General features: G+C 50.0%; 1 protein-coding gene across 1 annotated transcript; it reads left to right on the forward strand.

Annotated features, from left to right (window-relative positions):
• The first annotated feature begins 1,635 nt into the window (after positions 1 to 1,635).
• On the forward strand, positions 1,636 to 24,397 carry ST6GALNAC1 (ST6 N-acetylgalactosaminide alpha-2,6-sialyltransferase 1). The gene is made up of 9 exons (NM_001097556.1): positions 1,636 to 1,781; positions 20,641 to 21,313; positions 22,026 to 22,194; positions 22,340 to 22,511; positions 22,734 to 22,872; positions 23,123 to 23,226; positions 23,413 to 23,502; positions 23,594 to 23,693; positions 23,966 to 24,397. The coding sequence occupies exons 1-9, from the start codon at positions 1,651 to 1,653 to the stop codon at positions 24,155 to 24,157; spliced, it is 1,770 nt and encodes a 589-aa protein (NP_001091025.1). The 5' UTR covers positions 1,636 to 1,650; the 3' UTR covers positions 24,158 to 24,397.
• The last annotated feature ends 695 nt before the right edge of the window (positions 24,398 to 25,092 follow it).

The raw sequence follows: 25,092 nt of genomic DNA on the forward strand, positions 1-25,092 counted from the left end.
CGTCTATAGTACTCTCAGCCACTCAGAAGTATGTCTTACCTTTTTCATCCTGCCTGGGGATGGTGGCTTAAGCATTTATTGGTGCGTGCCCTGGGTGAAGGCCAAGGAACGTTGGGTACAGAATGGGAGGCTGTGCATTCCTCTGAATATACCCTGCCATGGGCGAGCAACAAACCCAGGTCCCCTGAGCTTCAGAGCTTATTCCTCCAAGCCGCATCTCCCATTTCACCTGCTGGAAAACACCTGTGTATGTAGTTCAATATCCTGGAAGCAACGCTTTAAATATTAATAACCCACCGTACTTTATGAAGAGCTGCTTCTCTGAATTTTCGAAGTTTTCTACAACTGCTACTATTCCTCAGAGTTATACATTTCCCCTAAGAATGATGCCTTGTGTACTTCCTATCAAAGCAGAGTTAATGATTTCTCAGAGGTGCTGCTGGGCAGCAGGTAGGAAGGCAACCTGTAGGTGGGCTGCTTGGGGTCTCCAAGTTGATGGTTCACTCTGTGATCTAGGGCAAGCTGCTTGCTGAAAAAGGCAATTTCCCCAGCCATAAAATAGGGTTGATAACAGCATCCAGCGCCTCGAGTAGCTGCGAGGGCCTGGGTGCAGGTGGACTGCTCACAGAGCTGGCTCAGAGTAGCTGCGCAGTACTGTCATGGTCCTGACTCCAGAAGAGAAGCAGGGAAGGTTGAGCCAAATGACTGTAAATCAGTGGTTCTCTGCTTGGCCGAATGTTGGAAATCACCTGGGGAACTCAAAAGATTCTCCTGCTGGAAAAATAGCCACTCCCAGAGATCCTGTCTTCATTGGCTTCAATGCAGTCTGGGCACCAGGATACAGGAAAGCTTCCTACATGATTCTAATGCGCACCCAGGACTGAGCACCACCACTCTGAACGCTTTGGAAATGGGATGTTCTCGGAGCTCTAGTTTATGGTTGCATGGTGTTCTTTTAGGAAAGATTGCTAAAGGGGCACCCAGGTGGCTCAGTTAGTTCAGTGTCTGCCTTTGGCTCAGGTCACCATCCCAGTGTCCTCGGATCGAGCCCCATGTCAGGCTCCCTGCCCAGCGAGGAGAGTCTGCTTCTCTTCCCTCTGTCCCTGCCCCTTCTTGTGCTCTCTCTGTCTCTGTCTGTCAAATAAATAAATATAATCTTAAAAAAAAAAAAAAAGAGGAAACATTGCTAGAGGATCTCAAAGCTAAACAGATTCCTCGTAATTTTCTTATAAAGGTCAGGTTGCGCATGGAGATCAGCACGAGGCTCTTCCAGCCTGTTCACTTGCCCGGGGTCCCCAAGGGTTTGGAACCTGATAAAAGTGAGGTTCCATATAACGTGTGCATGTTTCTCATAAAGTTCTATATGCAGAAGTTGGCTTCAAAGACAAAGAAAAGGAAAGAAAACTTGTTTGAACAAAAGGAATTTCCTTCCTTCAAGCCACGCCAGCCTATAAGCCTTCAGAAAGCAGGGAAGGGAGCTCCTCCTTTCCCTGGCAGATCCTGATAGACTCAGTGTTTACCAGAGTGGCTCCTTGTTAAGACAAGTGGTGAGCACTCCCCGGCCAAGGTATCTCAGCACTTAAACTACCTGTGGCCCATATCCAAGCTCCAGGATATGCAGAACTCTCCTGCAGCGCCTGACCCACCACCATGAAGATCCGCCTGTGTAGACTCAGTCATCTGGACCAAACTACACAATGGTTCCTGCTTTCGGCTGTGTTGACCTTCTTTGTCTTCATCCTGCCCTCCTTTGTTAAGGAGCCCAATACCAAACCTTTCAGGTAAGGTTCTGACCCTTTCCAAATTCCTCATAATTTATTAGAAGAACTTTAAAAAGACTCTAGCCCAGGGAAGCCTGGGGAACTCCAAGACACCGCTGTGTGTCCACCTGGGGTGCCAGGAGTCAGGCACATTGTCAACAACCACCGGCAAGGATGATCCAAGGGGACACCTAAGGGACAGCAGGTGGCAGGGGTGGGAAAACCAAGGTGTCCAAATGCCTGGCGGCTTGTCAAGGGGAAATGCAGGCAGGAGTTTGCAAACTGTGGGTCTGGGTCCCTGGAAGGCACAGAAAGAAGATGGACCCCCCCAGTCCCATCCCACCCCTGGGGGACTGTAAGTAATGGTAACAACTTTAGGGATAGTTCGCACGTGTGCCATTGGATGTGTCCAAAAGCAAAAGATTTACCCCGTGGATTCCATTCATTTCAGAATCACACTCTCCCTGAGGAGTTTGTCAGAAAATGGGAGGCCTCTCACTCAGCTTAATTCCCCCAAGCTCATCCCTCAAAAGGACCTCATAGACCAGTTTTCTTATAAAATCAACACATCTCTAGGAGTGGAGAGTCCCTTCCTTTCCAGACTCAGTTTTTGTTTTGTTTTTTTTGTTTGTTTGTTTGTTTTTGAATGATTTTATATTCCACTGCTCTTAAAATTGGAAGGTAATACATGCTCTCAGAAAGTGTAGAAAAACACAAGCAAGAAGTGAGGGTCTTCTTCATCACACCCCCATGTCCACCCACTCTCGAGGGGTGACCACGCTTGATTCTTTGGTGTACAGAGAATTATCACCTAATTGTAGCCAACACTTCTCTTCTAAATGCCTTATGTGTTAACTAATCCTGATGCTTGTGAGTATACAGAGAGACACCGAGAGCTGAAGTGAATTGGCCAAAGTCACCCTGCTAGGAAGTCACGGGGACAGGATTTTTTTTTTTTTTTAATTCATGAGACATACAAAGAGGCAGAGACTCAGGCACAGGGAGAAGCAGGCTCCATACAGGGAGCCCGATGTGGGACTCGATCCCAGGACCCCGGGGTCACGCCCTGAGCCGAAGGTAGAAGCCCAACCGCTGAGCCACCCAGGTGTCCTGGGGCCAGATTCTGGTCCTAGTATTTTGCTTCCCTAGCCTGTGCTTTTTACCTTAGGCTACACAAGCCCTTACCACAGATGGATAAATGGAAGGGTAGGTCAATAGGTGGACACATAGGTGGATAGGCAGGTATCACACTCTACACCTTGTTCCACAGGCTGGCTTTTTAAATCAACAGTGTACCTTGGACACCCTTCCATGTTGACGTGTACAAACCTACTCCCATCTTACTCGTGGCGCTGGGTACGGATATGAGTTTACTCATCCAGTCTCTGTGGGTTGACCGTTGGGTTGCCACTGGTTCTTCACACACCTTTGTACATTTACATAGGTATGTCTGTAGGTAGGTTTCTAGAAGTGGAATTGCCAAGGCAATGGGTACACTCACATCAAATGTCAACAGATGCCACCAGATCATCCTCTGAGAAGGCTACCGCAACCCGTGTGCGTGTTCACTCCCTCACCCCCACCCCGGGGCCACACCAGAAATCATTAATGTTTTTAAAGTTTAAGCATCTGAGAGGTTCAAATGTGTCTCTCTTTTGAATCTGCATTTCTCAGGCCTCTGTGAATTCAAGGATCCTCTTAGGCTTATTGACCATATTGACTGTATTTTTTCTAACTGAACCAGCCAGGTGCTCCGATCATTCATATTTTTCTGGGAATGAATGACCTGTGTATATCACTTGCTCCCCTAAAAAATTAAATTATTTATCTTTTTCTCTCCTTTTTTTAAGATTTTATGTATTTATTTGAGAGAGAGAGAGAGAGAGAGAGAGAGAGAACAGGAGGAGGGGCAGAGGGAGAGGGAGAAGCAGGCTCTCCACTGAGCAGAGAGCCTGACCGGGGCTCCATCCCAAGACCTTGGGATCATGACCTGAGCCGAAGTCAGACCCTTCACCGACTGAGTCACCCAGGAGCTACTGTTTATTTTTTTCTTAATTGCAGGAGTTTTTTGTACCTGAGGGATATTAACATTTTTCTTTTTTTTTTTTTAAGATTTTATTTATTTATTCATGAGAGACACAGAGAGAGGCAGAGACACAGGCAGAGGGAGAAGCAGGCTCCATGCAGAGAGCCCGATGCAGGACTCGATCTCAGGACTCCAGGATCATGCCCTGGGCTGAAGGTGGTGCTAAACCGCTGAGCCACCCAGGCTGCCCTATTAACGCTTTTCTATCGCACATGTGACAATACTTCAAATGTTCTCTTTGGGCTGATATTTGTTTTTATTGCCTTGTTTATGCTGTCTTGTGTCACACAAGTAATTTTTATGTAGATGAAGTCTTCTTTTCCTTTATGGCCACTGGACTTTGTGCAACTTGGGGGAAAGCCTGTCCCACCTCAAAATTATATAAATTTCGGGGCACCTGGGTGGCTCAGTCGGTGAAGCGTTTGCCTTTGGCTCATGTTATGATCCTGGGGTCCTGGGATGGAGAGCTCCTAGTTGGGCTCCCTGCTCAGTGGGAACCTGCTCCTCCCTCTCCCTCTGCCGCTCCCCCTGCTTGTGCTCTCCCTCTGTCAAATAAATTAACAAAATCTTTTTTTTATAGTTTTTTTTAAAGATTTATTTATTTATTCAGAGAGAGAGAGAAAGAAAGGCAGAGACACAGGCAGAGGGAGAAGCAGGCTCCATGCGAAGCCCCACGTGGGACTCGATCCCGGGTCTCCAGGATCACACCCCAGGCTGCAGGAGGCGCCAAACTGCTGCGCCACCGGGGCTGCCCAACAAAATCTTTTTAAAAATTCTATAAATCACTTTCTATATTGTCTACTATTATTTTTGTGCTTTTGTTCTTCAAGCTTACATAGTTCTCCCATCTGCAATTTATTTTTGTGTCCGGCATAAATCTGGGTTTGGGTACGCTGGAACTCTTTTGATCACAAGTGACAAAACCCAACTCAATCTAGCTTAAATAGGAGACCAGGGAGGGTGGGAAGGTCAGAGTATGACAGCATCCCTGGAGAGACACGGGCGGGGTGGGAGAGGGCTGCGGGAGAGTCACTCACGGTGACCTGGGTGCCTCGTCTCCTTCCCCAGCTGATGTCATATGTCCCGGGGTTAAGGAGAGAGGTAAGTAGACTGGTGCCTGTTTGTGATCTAGAGATTTCTGAAGGCGGAAGGTGGTTGGAATTGTCCATGGCGTTATGTATCCGGGAAAAAACCAGAGCCCACCTGCCCTGACCCCAGGGCCTTCAAAGTCAAGGAGGCTGTGGAGGGTAGCTCGGCATTCCTGTGGTGCCATGGAGGGACCAGAGCCACCCACTTACCTACTGGGGCCAAGTAATGGGACATCCACTCCAGAGAAGTGTTTGGGACACTGAATACTGTTGGCGCACTCATGCGGGGATCCCCAGTGCCAAGAAAATTGCTGCCCCAGGGAAACCACATTTACTGACCCTCCTGAGAGTACCTGTCAGGAGACAAACACACTGGCCTTCAGGGGGAGCAGGGACGCTGCGTCCCCCTACTCCTCCCAGACAGGTGGTCACTTAAGTAATAATACCCAAGAGTGGGACACTTGGGGGGCTCAGTGGTTGAGCACCTGCCTTTGGCTCAGGGCCTGATTCCAGGGCCCTGGGATCGAGTCCCACATTGGGATCCCAGCAGGGAGCCTGCCTCTCCTTCTGCTTGTGTCTCTGCCTCTCTCTCTGTATCTCTCGTGAATAAATAAATAAAATCTTTAAAAAAATATCCGAGAGCTAGGTCTTCAAAGGGAAGGGAAAGTCTTCTCTGTGGCTGACCCAGATTCTTGCCGCCCCTGCCTCCGGCCTCCTCCACACCACCACCACCCCCTTCTTGCCCTATCTCCCAAGCCTTGGGGCTTGGCTCTGACCCAGCTGGGGGTGTAGGGGGGAAGAGCTCTGAACCAACAGGACAACTAGAGCTCTAAAAAATGGGTGAGACTGAATTTGGGGGTTGAGGGTTGTTTTGTTTTGTTAATCTTTCCTATAATTCTTTTTTTAGACTGAGTTTCAATCATGAAAGGTGATTATACTATAAAGTTATAGAACTGCCCAAGGCATTAGAGGTGAGAGAGAAGGTCACACGCTGAGACTTCTCAGTAAACTGTCTCGGTAACTAAGCTGCAAACCGAGTAACAGAGAGTAAGCACCCTAAGAGCAGAGGTCCCTGGAGGGAAGGACGTGGGTCCTTTGAAAGCTTCAATGGGAAGATGGGTCTCGAGGCAGGTAGGACTCCGATAAAGGTGTGGAAAGAATAGTACAAGCAAGGAGGCCACCCCGCCTAAGTGTCCCCTTGGCTGAGCCGTGGACAAACACGCCTTGTAGAGACGAGGGGCTCGCTCCAGGGAGCAGAGGAAGGGCATTTCAGGAGGGTGGGGCCGAGGGTGGATGCAAGAGGTTTTGAAGCAGGGAGGTGACTTCTCAAAAGTGGGATTGTGCAATGGTTCAGTCTGTCCAAAGGGAACAGGACAGATTGGATGGAGGGATGAGTTACCACTTTTGGCCTGACCTATGGTGGCAACCAAGGGATGCACCTGACAAGTGGATTATCCTGCTGCAGAGGGAGGGACTGTGGCCAACCCGGTGCCCTCACAGGTGGCTTTAGCCTTTGAAATGTAAGATGAAGAGGACCTGGGGCGGGAGGGAAGGGAGAAGTGGAAAATCAGGAGACATTTTGATGAAGGAGAGAGATGCGGAGGAGAGAGCAGGGTGCAGTGAGAGACTGTGGGGGGCGCGGCGGGGGCCCACCTCTCCCTGCAGGCTGGGTGGGCAAAGGGTGACAGGTCAGAGATCAAAGGGGTTTGTAAAACGCCAACTCCACGTAGTATCGGTGGTTTCTGAAGGTCATTGGTACCGAGGTGTTTGCATGTTTTATGACACAGGATTATCGTTTCAGAGCTGGAGATTTCCCAAAACGCTAACCTACGCTCAGGAGCTTTCTGTGCGCTACTTCTGATCTTCATAGCTGTTGCCCAACTTCAGTATTTTTACTCTTTTACAAAAATGAGGGATATGAGGTTCTGAATGTTAAGCTTAGGGGTGCCTGGCTGGCTCAGCAGGTGGAGCGTGCGACTCTTGATCCCGGGGTTCGAGCCCCACATAGGGTGTGGACAGTACTTTAAAAAAAAAATACCATCTGGGCAGCCCGGGTGGCTCACCGCCTTCAGCCCAGGGTGTGATCCTCAAGACCCGGGATCGAGTCCCACATCGGGCTTCCTGTATGGAGCCTGCTTCTCCCTCTGCCTGTGTCTCTGCCTCTCTCTCTCTCTGTGTCTCTCATGAATAAATAAATAAAATCTTAAAAAAAAAAAAATCTTAGGGACGCCTGGGTGGCTCAGCGGTTGAGCGTCTGCCTTTGGCTCAGGGCGTGATCCTACGGTCCAAGATCGAGTCCCATATCAGGCTCCTTGTGGGGCACCTGCTTCTCCCTCTGGCCTGTGTCTCTGCCTCTCTCTCTCTCTCTCTCTCTGTGACTCTCATGAATAAATATATAAAATCTTTTTTAAAAAATCTTTTAAAAAAATGCTAAGCCTAAATCCACCCAGCCAGGAAGTAACAAACCAAGATTTGAACACAGAGGATTTAGGCTCCGAAATCCATGATTCTCGACTTCCTGTTGACTCTCAAGTCTAATGGAGCAGAGAGATGTACACAAAACCAGAGAGGGTGTGTGACAACCACAGTTAAGTCAAATGTGACAGGCCCTATGGGAGCAAAGTTACAAGAGTCATTTCCACCCTGGGGTGGGGGTGGGGGGATGAGGAGAAGGCTGTGGGGATGGTGGCATCTGCAGAGAGCCAGAAGGCCGTGTGACATTTCAGCATGCAGGATCAGGATCGTTGCACACTAAAGAAGCAGCGGGAGCGGTGCAAGCTTGGGAACCGGCGGGACGTGTACAGGCATGAGAGGCTGATTACTAGTGTAACACAAGCTGATAGGGGGGCTCCACATGCCAGGCACTGGTCTCCAAAACCCTTGAGCATCATATCACAAAAACCTTGACCACATATCAAGGCTTTGGGAGTAGATACTATTATTAACAACAGCCTCTTTTCCAGATAAGAGAGGTTAGGCAACTTATCCAAGGTCAGCCTTGTCATTTAAGTTCAAACCCAGGCCAAGCTAGCTCCAGAGTCCACCCTCCCAGCCATGACCTGCACTGGCATCACAGCACCCCTCCCTCCCCGGCACCCACACCCCCACCTTCCTCTATCACACCTATCATAACACGTTGTCACGAACACAGTTTATTTCCTGCCAGACTATGAATTTCGCATGGGAGAGGCCTGTCTTATTTGTCTCTCTTTCCTCAGTAATTTGAACAGGTCCTGGACATAAGGCAGGCATAACAGCGTTTTTTAAATGCTTGTTGATGAAAGAATAAATGCAAGACCCTCGGTAACGTACCAACAGTTTAAACTTTATTCTAGGGCTGTGGAAAAACCTCAGCGTAAGGGAGGAACATGATGACATTCGTGCATTGAGCAGGCTCCTCTGCTACAGATTATAGGGTAGGCGGTGGGGGGAAGGTGGTCTCAGCGGGGGCTGGGTTAGAGGCTGTTGCAATGGTTTGGGGTAGAGCCAGGAGCCCTGGGCGGGGAAGCTCTGGTGACAGGACGTTAGAAAGAAAGGACTGAAAATAAGTTGGATCGCCTGGATTTGGCAACAAATAGGATGGATTGTATGATTTCAAACCAAGGTTATTGGACTACTTCTCATATCTTCTTCATTTGGTGCCGGTCTCTGAGGTGCTCCCGGATATGGAAATACAATCTAAGACCGTGCCTCCACTGGCTTGGCTTTCGTGGTCTGGAATGAATTTGCCTTGGAAGATTCTATGCCTTGGGTCGGCTTCAGAGCTGACCAATAAGAGTCAGCTGTAAAATCAAGGCTATGGATTTTCTTTTTTTATCTTACTTGATTTTAGTCTAAGAATATAACTTTATTTTCTATCACCCCTTGATTTCTGATCCTGGATCCCCCCACCATTCACCGAGCTGCAGGGAAACTTAATCTCGGGGCAGCCCTGGTGGCGCAGCGGTTTAGTGCCTCCTGAAGACCGGGGTGTGATCCTGGAGACCCCAGATCGAGTCCCACGTCAGGCTCCCTGCATGGAGCCTGCTTCTCCCTCTGCCTGTGTCTCTGCCTCTCTCTCTCAATCTGTGTGTCTCTCATGAATAAATAAATAAAAATCTTAAAAAAAAAAAAAAAGAAACTTAATCTCAGCCATTCTTGCTCCTCTGCACCCTTCCTAGGATGGTGTCAAGGGCTCCCCGATACGTGATGCGGTGTCAGGGCCTGGGTGGGGGCAGCTGATTCTTAGCCATCGTGGTGCCATCGAGACATCCTTCGTCGTCTCTGCCTCTTGGCTCTTTCATGTGCACCTGCTTAGGTGTGAGAACTTTCAGCCGCTGTCTTCCTGGGATCAGCATGCTGTCATTTCCCTTCGGGGTCATATTAGACTCTAGGAACACTACAAGGCAGTAGGGTGCAGGAGCCCTCCAACCTCAGGATCCACAGACCCCTCTCTTCTCTCCCTCCTCCTTTCCCTCCCCCTCATCCACAGGAATCTTTCTAGGGAGGGGGCGATGGTGGGAGGAAACAGAGAAGTCCTTCCCCGAGACATCTATTTCACCAAATCTCCTCCCCCCCCCCCTTAGGGCTCAGGCATGGGGGGGAAAAGCAGAGGTCTTGCAGGACATCCTTTACTTCCAGCTCTTATTGGCCACATGTGTCCACGGAGGCAATGAACATGGGGCTCTTCACAGCTGCGGAGGGTGAGAAGTGGACGCCAATGGGAAAGGGAGAAAGTACAAGGAGGGAAACAAATAACATTCCGAAACAGCACACACATTTGTAAGTGTAACAGGCGTAGGAAGGGGGTCTGGATGTGCGTGCCCTGAAGGCGCCACCGGCAGATTCTTTGGGAGGATATAATCCACGGACTGATATCTTTTTCTGCTTAAATCCATTTTCTGCTTTTATAAAAGGACGAATACTTCAGAAAAATTTGTTTGTGAAGAAAGATTCGGGAACAAAAGACCCATTTAGGCACCACCTCCATAGTGAAGTGCCCCCCCTCCAGCAGAACCGTGTCCCTAGGGTGTATCCACACACTCTCTCCCACACGTATGACTAATAGCATCGGACCTAACACTTTATAGCATCTATTTATGTTCATGTCTGTTCCCCTGTTCGCTCTGGAGCTTCTTAAGATGAGTGACAATAGCTCTCTTATCCTTAACAGAGAGTTCTCAATGCCTGGCATCTAATCACCACTCAGTAATATCTGTGGACTAAATGTTGCATTAGATTTTCAAATTTTCTTTTCTTTTTTTTTTAAGATTTTATTTATTTATTCATGAGACACAGAGAGAGAGAGAGACAGAGGCAGAGAGACAGAGGCAGAGACACAGGCAGAGGGAGAAGCAGGCTCCATGCAGGGAACCTGATGCGGGACTCGATCCTGGGACTCCGGGATCACGACCTGAGCTGAAGGCAGACGCTCAACCACTGAGCCACCCGGACATCCCAGATTTTCAAACTTTCATAGAATTTTCGACAAGATGTCTCATTTAGTTTTCATGTTTTTCCCATTATTATTAGTTTTTTATTAAGCTGATATGCAAGTGTTTCAGGCAAATAGTATTGCAAAGTTTACATCAACATAGAGAGAGCCCCGTGACTTGTCCCTACTCCAGAATCTTGATTCCCAAGGCAACTGCGTCAACTCTTTCTGCTCTTTCTTTTGGTAATTACCTCCCTATTTCAGAGTTGCATGCCTACCTGCCTCTTCTTGACTTCTTGATTAAGTGGTTTAGTGCTACAAATGAAATAGGCCACTTACCCGTGGCCTTGACACCTGTTGCCCTTTTAGGCTTTCATCTCTGAACACGTGAACCCAAAGGGGAGCGGATGGGGACTCTGACGGTCACTCTGTGTCGTACACATTAGCACTTGACCCAGTTCGACTAGAATACATTTGTACAACATGGCATTTTTCAGGGTGCCTGGGTGGCTCAGTTGGTTAAACATCTGTCTTCAGCTCAGGCCATGATCCCATGATCCTGGGATCAAGCCCCACGTCAGGCTCCCCACTCAGCAGGGAGTCTACTTCTCCCTCCCCCCTGCTCATGCATCTCTCTCTCTCTCTATCTCTATCTCAAATAAATAAATAAAGTCTTAAATAAGTAAATCTTACAAAAACGGCATTTTTCCAAATACCTTTTATACTCTAGCTTGTGAAGTCCTCACAACAGTATTATGAGACTGATATTAAGATTCCCATTGAGGGACACCTGGGTGGCTCAGCGGTTGAGCATCTGCCTTTGGCTCAGGGTGTGATCCCAGGGTCCTGAGATCCAGTCCCATATCGGGCTCCTTGTGGGGAGCCTGCTTCTCCCTCTGCCTGTGTCTCTGCCTCTCTTTATGTGTGAAAGAAAGAAAGAAGAAAGAAAGAAAGAAAGAAAGAAAGAAAGAAAGAAAGAAAGAAAGAAAGAAAGAAAGAAGAAAGAAAGAAAGAAAGAAAGAAAGAAAGAAAGAAAGAAAGAAAGAAAGAAAGGGAAGGAAGAAAGAAAAAGATTCACACTGAATGGGGCGGCCTGGGTGGATCTGTCGGTTAAGCACCTGCCTTCGGCTGGGGTCATGATCTTGGGGTCCCTGCATCGAGCCCCGCTCAGTGGGCTCCCTGCTCAGTGGGGAGCCTGCTTCTCCCTCTCCTCCTGGGTTCACGCTTTCTGTTATTAATCTCTATCTCTCTCTCAAATAAATAACTAAAATTTAAAAAGAGAGAGAGGGAGAGAGATTCCCATTTAATGGATGAGAACAGGGGCTTTCCGTGTTCTGTGACTTGCCCAAGGTCGCGCAGCTGGCTAGTTAGGGCTGAGCTGGAACTCAGGCAGTTACTTTACGCCCCCGTGTGCTCCGCCGCCCATTTGCCAAGTGCCAAGAAGTTAGGCTTTGGCCAGACTCAAGTTGAACCCTTGAGGACAGCCAGAGCCCAAGAGGTTAGGTCCTGGGTGGGTGACAGCTATGACGCTGTGGGCCACCTCGCTCCAAGAGCACTGCTCTGTGCCATCAGAAGCAGAAGCGGTAAAAGCCAGACCCTGAAGTTATTAAATGCCATCAGGGTTGTGGGGTTTGGCAGTTTCTCGGGGAGCCTTCCTGCACCAACGGAGGACAGGGTAGCTGCCCACTCGACTGCTTTGCTCTTCTCCTTTCTCTCTTGGGCAGAGAGATGGGGAGGGGGAAGAACCTTTCCCCCAAGGTCTCTATCTCAAAAGTGCCGGCCTAAAAGCGTCACCTGAACTTGGGCTAACCCCTGAAATAAACCTTACTTGCAGATCTGATTATCTCCAAAAGAGATAAGCCGGGTTCCAGTTACAGGTCATAAAAACTGACTTTGGGGATCCCTGGGTGGCGCAGCGGTTTGGCGCCTGCCTTTGGCCCAGGGCGCGATCCTGGAGACCCGGGATCGAATCCCACGTCGGGCTCCCGGTGCATGGAACCTGCTTCTCCCTCTGCCTATGTCTCTGCCTCTCTCTCTCTCTCTCTCTCTCTCTGTGACTATCATCAATAAATAAATAAAATCTTTAAAAAAAAAAAAAAAACTGACTTTGCTTTAAACAACCTTGATTCTTTCCCAGCCACCAGGCCACATGGTCTTATCTTGCATCTGGGATTCTTGGCCTATATACACCTGCCATTGTTCAGTTTAGAACATTTTCTCACCTGGTTACCGAGGTCTTCCCTACTCTCCTTCACTCTCAAGACTTGTGCCCGTAGGTCTCAGGAGAGCTTTTGTGTCTGTACTTGTGTATTATAGGGAGGGAGAGCATCCAGCTTCCCTGGGGCCTGGGTGGCTCAGTCAGTTAAGCATCTGCCTTTGGCTTGGGTCCTGGGATGGAACCCCGCATCGGGCTCCTCGCTCAGTAGGAGCCTGCTTCTCCCTCTCCCCCTGCCTGCCGCTCCCCCTGCTTGTCAAATAAATTAAATAAATAAATAAATAAAATCTTAAAAAATAAAATAAACCAGCTTCCCATCTCCTGGGCCACAGTTAGGTGAAGGGGAATCTCAGCATGCTCTGGGTCTCTCTGTTGGGGGGACAGCTCTGGAAATAGGATCCAGCTACTCAAGCATTAGGAGCAGTGGCTTAGATGTGTTTCCTCTTCTGTTCCCATTTTATATTGTCCTTCATTAGGATTTAATTGGCCAGAAACTAAACAAGTAAGAGAATTGGCTTTAATTTGAAGAAAGAACACTTGGAACAACAACAGAATACAGATTTCTGTATTTTTTTTTTCCAGCCTACAAAGATAATTAAAGCAAAGCAAGGCAAAGGACAGCTTTTAGTGATTGAAGCAACTTTATGGACATGTCTAAAGTTTCAGGGCAAAGCTCTAAAATGTAAATTATGCAAAAAGTTTCAGGATTTCCTGGGGAAAATAAACTGCAAATTTTAGGGAGAGAGCACAACAGAATGACTGGTTTCCATTTCAGATGAGACCAGAGCCCCTAAAGAGCTATGCAGACCCCAAGGGAGTTTCAGCAGCTCCAGGCTGGTCTAACCACCATGTGGGGTGCTAGAGGTGAGACCCTCCCCGTCATGGAGGGTCCTCAGCAGGGGGTGATGACAGGCAGTGCTGGGGAGCCTAAGGTTTGTTTCCCTTTCAAGGAGAGGTACAATAGAAACTGAGGTGGGGGAACCAGATGTGGAACCCTGAAGAGGCAAGTGATCAGCAAAAATGGTGGGGACTGGGGGAAGGTGGTCCATGTCATGAAGACGTAAGTAGAGGCATGTGTGTGACCAGCCACTTGTCACAGGGCAGGCACACCTAGCCTGAAGCCTCCTCCACTGTCTGTTCCGTTGAACGGCAGAGCCCAGAATTATTTAGGAAATCAAAAGACTTTTTGTTTTTCTTCGGTTTTTACTGAAGAATAATTGATTAAAAAAAATATTGGATATCAGTTTCAGGTGTACAACATAATGATTCAATATGTACATACATTATGAGATGCTCACAATAAGGCCAGTTACCATTTGTCACCATACAAAGCTGTTACAGTATTATTATTTTTTAATATTTATTTGTTTGTTTGTTTATTTATTTATTTATTTATTTATTTATTTATTATTTTTACAATATTATTGACTATAGGAGCACCTGGATGGCTCAGTGGTTGAGCATCTGCCTTCAGCCCAGGGTGTGACCCTGGGGTCCTGGGATCGAGTCCCGCATTGGGCTCCCCACAGGGAGCCTGCTTCTCCCTCTGCCTGTGTCTCTGCCTCTCTATCTGTGTGTCTCATGAATAAATAAAATCTTAAAAAAACCCTACCCGAACAATATTGTTGACTGTATTCCCTAGGCTTGCACTTTACACCCTTGAGTCTTATTTGTTACTGGAAGACTGTGCTTCTTAATCCCTTTTGCCTATTTCATCCATCCCCACCACCACCTCCCCTCTGGCAACCGCCACTCTACTCTCTGTATCTAGGAGTCTCTTTCTGTTGCGTTTCGTTTGTTCATTTGTTTTGTTTTTGAGATTCCACATTTACGTGGCATTATATGATATTTGTCTTTGTCTGGCTTATACCCTCTGTGTCCATCTATGTTGCTGCAAATGGCAAGACCTCATTGTTTTTTATGGCTGAGCAATATTCCATATATACATATCCATATATATGTATCTCTCTCTCTCTCTCTCTCTCTCTCTCCAGTCATCTGTCGATGGACACTGGGCTGCTTCCATGTGTTGGCTATCGTAAATAATGCTGCAGTGAGCAAAGGAGTGTACATGTCTTTTCAGATTAGTGTTTTCACTTTCTTTGGATAAATATCTAGAAGTGGAATTGCTAGATCATCACGGAGGTTTCTTGAGCTTTTTCCTTGATAAAATAATCTTCTATTCCTACTAGTTTTACTAGTGGCCTTTGATTTTGGGTGTTATCGCTAAATTTCAGTTTGGATGACCTCTCCCACGTGCAAGCCACCTTCAACCCCACCATGTTCTTTCTAGTAGATACAGTTGACCGTGAACAACATGAATTATACCGGGTATGTATGGATTTGTTTTACAGTACTGTACGTGTATCTTCCCTTCCTTAGGATTCTCTGAGTGACATTTTCCTTTCTCTAGATGACTTTATTGTAAGAATATGTGTGTAATACACGTAACATGCAAAATATGTGTTGATTGACTTGCTATTGGTAAGGATTCCGGTCAACAGCAGGCTATTCGTAGTTGAGTTCTGGGGGAGTCAAAAGTTACAGGCAGATTTTTGACTGTGTGTGGGTCAATGACCCTCACCCCCAAACTGTTTAGGCTCAGCTGTGCTATATTCATGGGAAAATACTGCTCTCTTACCAACAGTCATTTCATGGCTTCAAGTATAAATACACTTTGACCCCTCTGCCATGTCTTTGCTTCCAGGTCCCCCTTGGTGTTGTGTAGTTCAGAATTTAGAGGGGAGAAGATGACAGATAATTATTCTTTGGTATCCATTTCATTTATTGAATAGAGCCATGTGATCCCTGCTAAAAATAAATTTATTTTTGAAGTGCAACATTTTATATTTTTACTTCCCAAATAGATCAGAATTTAATACTGAATTGTTTTTTGCTTGGATGTGATCCGTGAATGATTTGCCATCCCTCTGAACCCTTAATAGAGAACAGGTTTCTGTCTTCACCCCAGCCGTGGCCTTGCCCATGGTGTTCAATTTCAGGATCACCTAGGGTCTGGACAAGATGAATGCAGGGCACACAGCATGTGGATGGAAGGAATTTGAGCATTCAGTAAATACCATGCATGAGCATAAGGAAATGCCTACGTAAACACCCACATTCCTAGCAATCATAGTTGTGTTTAATTATAGGGAATTGAAATGCAACTTAATTACATAATTTTGTCAGTACCTGGGTCATTGCTGCAACTCCTTGTAGCACATAAAGGAGTCATCAGTAACCTGCAAGGTACCTTGTATCTCCTGCCTCTGGAAAGGACGGCAGAGAGGAGCTCCTGGTACTCCCTCCTCGGGGCTGGCATGGCCACGAGGCAGAGGGCCAGCTGTCCAGGCTGTACATTTGCTGTGTCTGGTGTAGAAGACCACCCTGCTGCACCCTCTAACCAGCCACAGCCACACAAAGGTGCTGCAGTTTGGAAGGAAAGCTTCTGGAGGCCTCTTGTAGTCTGGGGGTAGGAAATGCAGGTGGAAGTGAGTTCCAAGGTTCACAGCTGAGTGACAAGAGCCGTTTGTTATCAGAGTTGACACTTAGGCCTTTGCTGGGCCTCAAGCATGGAGCCTCAGCACATCGGTGACATTGAAAGGGAGAAGAGTAAGTCTCACAGTAACCAAACCTTTCTACTAGATAAACGCGGCCCAAATCCAGCAAGAACATGTTCTGGACTAACTCAGGCTTTTCACTCTACATGGATGATACTCTTTCAGAATGGATATTTTAGGGGTATCTACCCAGCTTGTGAGCCAACAACTCCCTCTTTCTCTTCAGATTGTCCTCCTACCGTGCACAGGGTGGACCCTAGGACCCATATCACCTACCATGTGGCCAGGGACAGAGAAGGGACACAAGTGGGCTAGAATCTCTCCCATAAAAATTAAAAATTGGCAACAAAGAGAGTCAGCAGTTGCTGGAGTAGGTGTTACAGGGTGGCCATCCTCACCGCCATGTGGGCTGAGGAGCAGAAAGCAGAAAGCAGGCTAGAGGAACAGAGGTAGGCTGTGTCCTTTCCAAGCCTCAGAGAGAGACTCCAGGTTCCAGACCCTTCTAGAGGCTCAACTACATCTTGCTCTTGGGCTCTTCAAGACATTTTCTATACTTTTGATAAATCTCCCCATCTTTTTTTTTTTTTTCTTTAGTTACAAATGGAAAACAGGAGCACCTGGGTGGCTTAGTGGTTGAGCATCTGCCTTTGGCTCAGGTCTTGATCCCCCACATCGGGGGTCCCCGAAGGGAGCCTGCTTCTCCTTCTGCCTGTGTCTCTGCCTCTCTCTCTGTATCTCTCATGAATAAATAAATAAAATCTTAAAAAAAAAAGAAAAAGAAAAAGAAAACAAAAAAAGAAATAAAGGTTTAAAGTCTTGATGGCTATTAGTTTTTCCAGGTTGTCCCTGGAAAAGGGACAGCCTTGTCTCAGGGCCTTTCTCTCCTTTCTGGTCTGGGATATCTCTCATTCAAATTACTTCCTTGAGCTGCATAACAAAGGCAGAGGCATTGGCTACATGAAGCCTGTTAAAAGTGTGAGTGTTCCAAGGTGGAAGGACCCCACTGCTGACCTTTCCCTACCAGCCTCTAGAGAAGTTAGGTCCTCTCTCACTTTGTTTTTTAAAGATTTTATTTATTTATTCATGAGACACAGAGCAAGAGAGAGGCAGAGACACAGCAGAGGGAGAAGCAGGCTCCATGCAGGGAGCCCGATGTGGGACTCATCCTGGGACTCCAGGATCACACCCTGGGCCGAAGGCAGGCGCTAAACCGCTGAGCCACCCAGGGATCCCTCTCTCTCACTTTCAAGGTCATAACAGAGACTGTCCTTCTTGAAGGACCTGGATAAGTGTGCTCCCCTGGGGCCTTGGGAGCAGGAAATAGGGAATCCACCAAGAAGGGCTGGCCACAGTGCAGGACGGAGGCCCTGAAAGAGGAAGGATTAAGGGAGGTAGTCTGCCTAGGACATGTACTACCCTGGGCCAGCCCTGTATTTTTCTGGTAATGAAAGTCTCCTCTGTCTTACACTTTTATTTATTTATTTTTAAGGGCCATTTATAGAGTTGAGGACTTCTTTTTTTTTTTTTTTTTAAGATTTTATTTATTTATTCATGAGAGACACAAAAAGAGAGAGGCAGAGACACAGGCAGAGGGAGAAGCAGGCTCCCTGAACCCCTGGATCACGCCCTGGACCGAAGGCAAACACTCAGCTGCCGAGCCCCCCAGGCGCCCCTGTCTTCCACTTTTCATAACAGTGACTACAGTGTACTCTGCAGGCTCAAGGTCTGTGCCTTATTCAAATCTGTATCCCTGGAACCTATAAACCTACATGGCACATAAACATCCAGCCAACATCTGTTGGATGAGATGTTCTTCCCCAAGGACATATTTCAGATTCTATTCCTCGTTTGTTTAAATCCATTTCTTGGCGGGCTCGGAAAGCCTTTCGAAAGCACCGACGTGATGCAGCATTGTGGGGGGCTTCGTGGGAAGGGCTGCTTAGAGGCATTTTTGCCCTTTCCAAGTCTACGATTCAGGGAGGAACTCGACATTACTGCTAAATGAATGTAATCCCCAAACACGCCCAATTCGATGACACGTAGGGTTTTAGTATTCACGTTGTCCCAGGAACCAGAGCTTGGGTCAGGATACCTCCCATGGCTTCTTTCTCCTCACTCATTTCCCGGCACGTCTCCGGGTGACAACCTGACATTTGTCTGTGATTGTTCCCCTTTGGATCCTGGGCTCCACGGGGGGAGGAATGTGTCTGGCTGCACTCCTCACCAGGCCCCAGTGCTCAGTAAATACTTGCTGCATAAAAGAACACATTAGTGGCTGCAGAGTTGAGAGGCAGGTAGAAGTCAAAGCCGCAACCGGAGAAGTGGGAGACAAGACTCAGGAGACCCCCCCACCCAACTTACACAGAACAGACCAAGAATGACTGGGAACAGAGCGCCACGGCAGGGGTGAGAAGTGGGGAACTCATCTGGTTGAGCACGAATTTTGTGCCAGATGCTAAACACATGTTGTCAGGCTCACAGCCGACTTCTCTCAGGAGCAAAAGGCAGCAGCCCATTTTACAGATAAGCAAACCCAGGGTCGGGACGCCTGGGTGACTCAGCAGTTGAACGTCTGCCTTGGGCCCAGGGCGTGATCCTGGAGTCCCAGGATCAAATCCCACATCAGGCTCCCTGCATGGAGCCTGCATCTCCCTCTGCCTGTGGCTCTGCCTCTCTCTCTCTCTCTCTCTCTCTCTGTGTGTCTCATGAATAAATAAATAAAATCTTTAAAATAAAAAAAAAAAAAAAAGGAGGGAAGGAAGTAAGAAAAGCCAGGGTCACGTGGGTTGTGATTTCTCCCAGTCATATCAGCTAGTAACTGGAAGTGCCAGAGATTCTCACTCAGGTCTCTCTGCTGCACATTTCATGTTCTCTCTCCTCTCTCTGTGGTCTCAGTAAGTCTGTGGTATGTGGCTTGGAAGAAGAGTGGTAGAAGCAGACAAAACAGAGCTGCTTGGGTCAAGAGTGATCAAGGTGAGCCAGGGAGGCCTAGTGCGCCAGGTAAAGAAGCAGGAGTTAAGCACACCTGGAAATCCATGAGGGTGAAGGCTAGGTCCCCAGAGAGGGTGACTCTTTTTCCCAAGGCGCCCAGGAATCCCCCCAAAACCTGTGTAGCACAGAGACCCATCCCCACCTCCCACAAAGTCCAGTTAGAGAAACCTGCAGAGCGGAGGACCCACACTTTCCTCAGCAGAACACCTGGTGCTAATTTGCATAAATTAAGGAGCTTTTGGCAGGCTCCCACAAGAGGAAGAAATAAAAGGAAAGTAAATCTAATCCTTGGAGCCAAAAACCCCGAGTGCCAGAAGCCAGACCAGGCACCCTACATTGATCTTCTCAGACCACTAGAAACAAAGCACGGCCAGGATGGAATTCAACTACACTCACCCACCCCCTTGCTTTGGCACCAGCCCCCCATCTCCCACCTGAAATTCCTCAGTAGCTCCTCCTGGACAAGAGGACAAATGATAAAGTCCAAACTCCTCAATCTGACCTACAAAGCAGATAATAATCGGGTTCTGCCTATCGGCTTGGGACCATCCCCTGCCCAGACAGAGCCCCTTCCCCCAGGCCCACTGAGCCCACACGCTCCCCAGGGCGAGACCTGGTCTGTATCGTCATCACACAACTGTGTGTGTGAACCAGAGTTCCTGTTGCCCATGCTGCGAGACCAATCTCGCATCCGGGATGTCTAGCATCTAATAGGAGATACGGGCTCTTGAATACTTGCTGAGGATGTATATTTTTCCTAACGATGCTAGCAAGCAAGTTTGCTTTTAGGTAAGGTTTGAAATATATATTTCAGGTAGATCTTTCCACCAAGGTAGGCAGGTAGTTATTTTTCGTAATTTTTTTAAGATTTTATTTATTTATTTATTTATTTGAGAGAGAAAGAGCACAGAGGGAGAGGGAGAAGCAGACTCCCCACCAAGCAGAAAGCCCAACTTCAGGCTTGATCCCGAGGACTCTGAGATCACAACCCGAACCAAAGGCAGATGCCTAACTGACTGAGCCACCCGGACACCCCAGGCATCTAAAGTCTTGACATGCATGAGATGCATGTATCTTTCCTCGCTCACGAGGTTACCTACCCTTCATTAAGGGAAGGAAGGAAGGAAGGAAGGAAGGAAGGAAGGAAGGTCGGTCAACAGTATCCTACAGATATTAGATGACAGGGCCAGAGTCAGAGAGTCATTGCTGGAGCAAGTGCAGAGACAGCCCTATGCAGGGAGAACGTGGTGGCTTTGGTCCTGACACCTGGTTGTGGAAGGAGGGTTGGGGTGAAAGCAGGGTACCACCTCCATGATACTACCACGGTCTCTCTATGGGTCAAAAGGAAGTGTCCAGACCCACTGCCAATGGGTGCAGCTTAATTTGGGGTATGGACAGTGACACTCCTTCCCTTCATGTCTTACGGAAACTGGTCTGAAGTCTACCCAAGGCACAAGAATAAATACTAATTATTCCAACCTGTTGATCCGATCCTCAGCCTTAACCCAAATTTATGTCTATCCCTAGGCATCAGCACATACGCAATGAGGAGAGGTCCCCAGAGTCACTCCATGAGGTGACAGGGCAGGCCCCCACAGCGGGAGACAGGACAATGGCCCCGGCGGTGGCATCAGCGCAAGAGAAGAGCGTGTGGGCCCCCCAGGCCCTGGCCACAGCCTACGCTGCCCAGGAGGACACCAGAGCAGAGGCCCTCGAGGCCACCTCAGCTCAGCCCACCTCCATGAGGGGTCAGGAGAGGAAGGACACCATGCCGGACACGCTGCCCCCGAGGGCTCAGGACAAGGGGGTGGCGTCTGACAGGACAGGGCTCCCATCAGTGATGAGTCAGGACACTAGGACAATCAAAGGAAGGCGGGACCAGAAGGAGGAGCCGACAGCCACCAGGAAGGTGACCCCAGGGCCTCAGAGCAAGGCGCGGACCACCCGGCGAACACCTGTGCCAGAAAGCCAGGCCAAGGCGCTGACCACGCCAGGAGCAGGGCCGATGGGGAGGACGAGGAAAGGAGCCACCACAGCGGCTGCCCCGCACAGGGACACAGCCCGGGCCACGCCACCCTCCACCTCTTCCCAGGGCCGCACCACCCGGAGAAGCCCGAGTCTGCGGGCTGCCAACTTCAAGTCTGAGCCCCGGTGGGATTTCGAGGAACAGTACAGCTTTGACACGGAGGCCCTGCAGCCGGTGAGTCTGGCCACCGCCTCCCCGCTCCGCAGCCCCTGCGGACAGCCCACCCCGCTGCCCCCACCTTCCAGGCTCCGCCCTACCCTACCCTGCTTGCACCCCAACCTTCTCTCCTTAAGTGGTCAAAGCAGGAGGAAAAGGCAGGTCCCAGATCCTGGCCTGGGCAGCGGGGGAAGGTGTGAGGGTGACGTGCGCTGCCCTGGAGCCCCCAGAAGGCCCGGAAGGTCATGGGGCAGGGGGAGAGACACCTGCGCTGGGGCTGGACGTCCAAACATCCATCCTCTGGCAGGGGGCGGGGGGCAGGGCTTGAAAGATGGCAAGGAGGGACAGGGCCACCAGCCAGGACCCCCTGCCCTGATGCACAAGCCCGATTCCTGGGAATGCCTTATCTTCCCTGCACGCACCATGCCCCCACCTTCCCTCCCTGCCCCCCCCTAAGAAAAGCAGCCTGGGCCCACGGCCGGGAGAACATGTTCGGTCACACATGGAACATGTACGGTCATACACAGAACCCCGCGCAGGCTCTCCTGCTGGCTTCCTCCCCCACGCACCTGCCAAGGGGCATCCCCAGGGCACCAGGAACCCTGTTCTCTGGGACCCTCGGGGCTCCGGTGGCCAGGACAAGGGCGAGGGAAGGTCAGCAGACCCTCGGGATAGGACGGAAGAGGCCCCCGAGGTGTTCCCCCCGCCTGATCCACCCTCCCGCACGCAGACCTGCCCGGACTCAGTGAAGGTCAAGGCCTCCAAGTCACCCTGGCTCCAGAATCTCTTCCTGGCCAACCTCACCCTCTTCCTGGACTCCAGCCGCTTCAGCCAGAGAGAGTGGGACCGTCTAGAACACTTCGCACCGCCCTTCGGCTTCATGGAGCTCAATCAGTCCCGTGAGTCCTCCCGGGAGCGTGGGCAGCTGGCCTCTGTCCCTGGCCCGCCTCTTCCCTGGGGGCCACCGGCGCGGCGCAGTGGGGGGGACATGAGGGCCACCCCCCCCCCCCGCCCGGGCTCTGAGCGGAGCCCCCCTTGTTCCAGTGGTGCAGAAGGTGGTGACCCGCTTCCCTCCGGTGCCCCAGCAGCAGCTGCTCCGGGCCAGCCTCCCCGCCGGGAGCTCCCAGTGCATCACCTGCGCCGTGGTGGGGAACGGGGGCATCCTGAACGACTCGCGCGTGGGCCAGGAGATAGACGGCCACGATCACGTGTTCCGGTGAGCCCCCGCCCAGCTCCCCTGGGACTGCCGCCCGCGGAGACCTCCTCTCCTGAGACATCTCTCAGGGCCAGCTCTGCCCGTGTCTGGACCATGGAGTTCCCGGGCGCTCCAGGGAGGCTCCCTTTACACCTGCTGCCTCCCCGCCCCCCCCCCCCCCCCCCCCGCGCCTCTCCCTCATGGGTTCTGGACGGTTCTGTGCGGTTCTGTCTTCCCGAGCAGGTTGAGCGGAGCTGTCACTAAGGGCTACGAGCAGGATGTGGGCACCCGGACGTCCTTCTACGGCTTCACCGCCTTCTCCATAACGCAGTCACTGCTCGCCTTGGGCGGTCGGGGCTTCCCGCACGTCCCTCTGGGGAAGGTGAGCGCCCGGCCACCCGCGATTCTCAAGGAGGGACATCGGGCTGAGAGAGGGAGCCTGGTGGCCCGCGACTGCAGTCTGGTCCTGCGAGGGGCCGGAGCTGGGAGGACGGCCGGAGGGGCCTGTGGAGAGCGAGTGAGCAGGCTGGGGTCAGAGCCAGAGCAGCACCCCCACCCCCCCACCCCTCCACCCCAGAGCCCCTGGTCCCGAAGGCGGCACTGCCTGGCCACCTGCTGTCCTTGCTCCTCAGGATGTCCGCTACCTGCATTTCCTGGAAGGCACCCGAGACTACGAGTGGCTGGAAGCGCTGCTTCTGAATCAGACCCTGGTGAAAAGTAGCCTTTCCTGGTTCAGGTACCCACCGCCCCCTCCCTTACCCCAGGCCCAGCCGTGTGTTGAGCGGCTGCGAAGGGCTGGCCAGGTGGGCACAGCCGTAGGTATCGCCTGGGGATGGGGCTCCAGTCATGCCCACGGCCCCGACTTGGCCCACGGTGGAGGGCGTGAGAGACCTGAGCCTGAACGACCCAATGCCGCCCACAGGCGCAGGCCCCAGGAGGCTTTCCGGGATACCTTGCAGTTGGACAGGTACCTGTTGCTACACCCAGACTTTATGCGATACATGAAGAACAGGTGAGAGCAGGGCAGCAGAACGCGTGTGGGAGGGACCGGGCCCCTCTCATCCCTGCAGCCTCCTGACGGCTGGGGGCTGGGGATTTCTCAGGTTTTTGAGGTCAAAGACCCTGAACAATATCCACTGGAGAATATACCGTCCCACCACTGGGGCCCTCCTGCTGCTCACGGCCCTTCATCTCTGTGACCAGGTAAGGCTCTGCTGCAGGAGGAGCACGAGCTCCTGGAGAGACAGCTGTGGGGTATCCCTGGACCTGTCCAGGACAGGACGACAGCCGGGGGGAGCAGGAGAGGAGTGTGAGTGTGGACATACACACGTATACAAGTGCACGTCAGGGAGCCTGCACCCAGACCCCTAGGGGTGGAGCCAGAATAAACCCCCCCACCTCCCAACACACACAGCCCATGAGAAGCCTCGGAAGGAGTAACCTCAGTTCTTGTTTCTCCTCCACCCTTTACGTAGGTGAGCGCCTATGGCTTCATCACCGAGGGCCACGAGCGCTTCTCTGATCACTACTATGATAAGTCCTGGAAACGAACGATCTTTTATACCAACCATGACTTCCCGTTAGAGAGAACACTCTGGAAGCGGCTGCACGATGAAGGTATAATCCGGCTGTACCAGCGTCCCATAATTTCCAAACCAAAGATGTGACTGGAGCCTGGGCCACAGTAGTCCCTTCGGCCATTCCATGGCAGGAGCCACCGTGGGAGTCTTGAGACTCTACCACCATTTTCCCAGGGTTCAGACCAGGCCCCAGGCCCCCCCAGACTCACCAGGGGACACTGGCACCAAGGAGGAGGTGCTTTCAAGATGGCAGATGTCTGATTGAGGCCTTGGAGAAGCTTGGAACGTTGCTGTGGGTTCCCTTCACAGGAAGGAGGACTCTAGTCTTGAGACCAGAGAATTTGAACCAAAGGGAGTGATGACCAGCCAATACCACAAATCTCAGCTGAATATCACCCTTCACTGTCCAAAAGCTACTTGACACTAGGGGGGAAAGCCTGAACCTTTGGAGACATGTAGATTTGGTTTTGAATTCCAAATCTTGTCCTTAGCAGCTGTGAAATCTTGAGAGCATTACTTAATTTCACTACAGATTGTCTAGAGGACCCATCCTTCCAGGGCCTATCTGATTCTAGAAGGATCTCCACCTTTCCGTGTCTTCCAGCTCTTTGACAACTCTCTGAGTTGTAGAAAACTGATGGTAATAAAAATAATTCTTGCCCATGGAGATGCAAATAAATCTTGTACAGTAAAGATGCAAGTAATGATTCCCTTGTGGGCAGTGACCCGTTTTGTACGAACAAGCAAATTCATTTTGACATTCCTGATGGCCTGTATACATGTCCGTACCTTGGGTTCTCCCTTGAACCAGTTTTTACATCTTACTGGTTCCTTCATTAATTAATAAGTTAAATAAAATCCTTGACATGGGTTCATTTTATATTTGTATGAAAGACACCATTTTATCCTTGAAAAAACCATCTGCTGTCATGTCCTGAGGCCATTGTTTAATAATCTGTAGTGTGACTTTTAGGGTACCCACTCTGCAAGGATTTCAAACATTACTGTATGTAAAAACCCTG

The sequence above is a fragment of the Canis lupus genome, chromosome 9 (assembly GCF_011100685.1).
Source record: "Canis lupus familiaris isolate Mischka breed German Shepherd chromosome 9, alternate assembly UU_Cfam_GSD_1.0, whole genome shotgun sequence".
Lineage (NCBI taxonomy): Eukaryota > Metazoa > Chordata > Mammalia > Carnivora > Canidae > Canis > Canis lupus.

Bases quoted from the DNA above. Each gene is read 5' to 3' on its own strand.
- ST6GALNAC1 (NM_001097556.1), top strand. From the start codon at position 1,651: ATGAAGATCCGCCTGTGTAGACTCAGTCATCTGGACCAAACTACACAA. The intron at 22,512-22,733 runs GTGAGCCCCCGC...CTTCCCGAGCAG, and splicing joins GGCCACGATCACGTGTTCCG to GTTGAGCGGAGCTGTCACTA. The intron at 23,227-23,412 runs GTACCCACCGCC...TGCCGCCCACAG, and splicing joins AGTAGCCTTTCCTGGTTCAG to GCGCAGGCCCCAGGAGGCTT.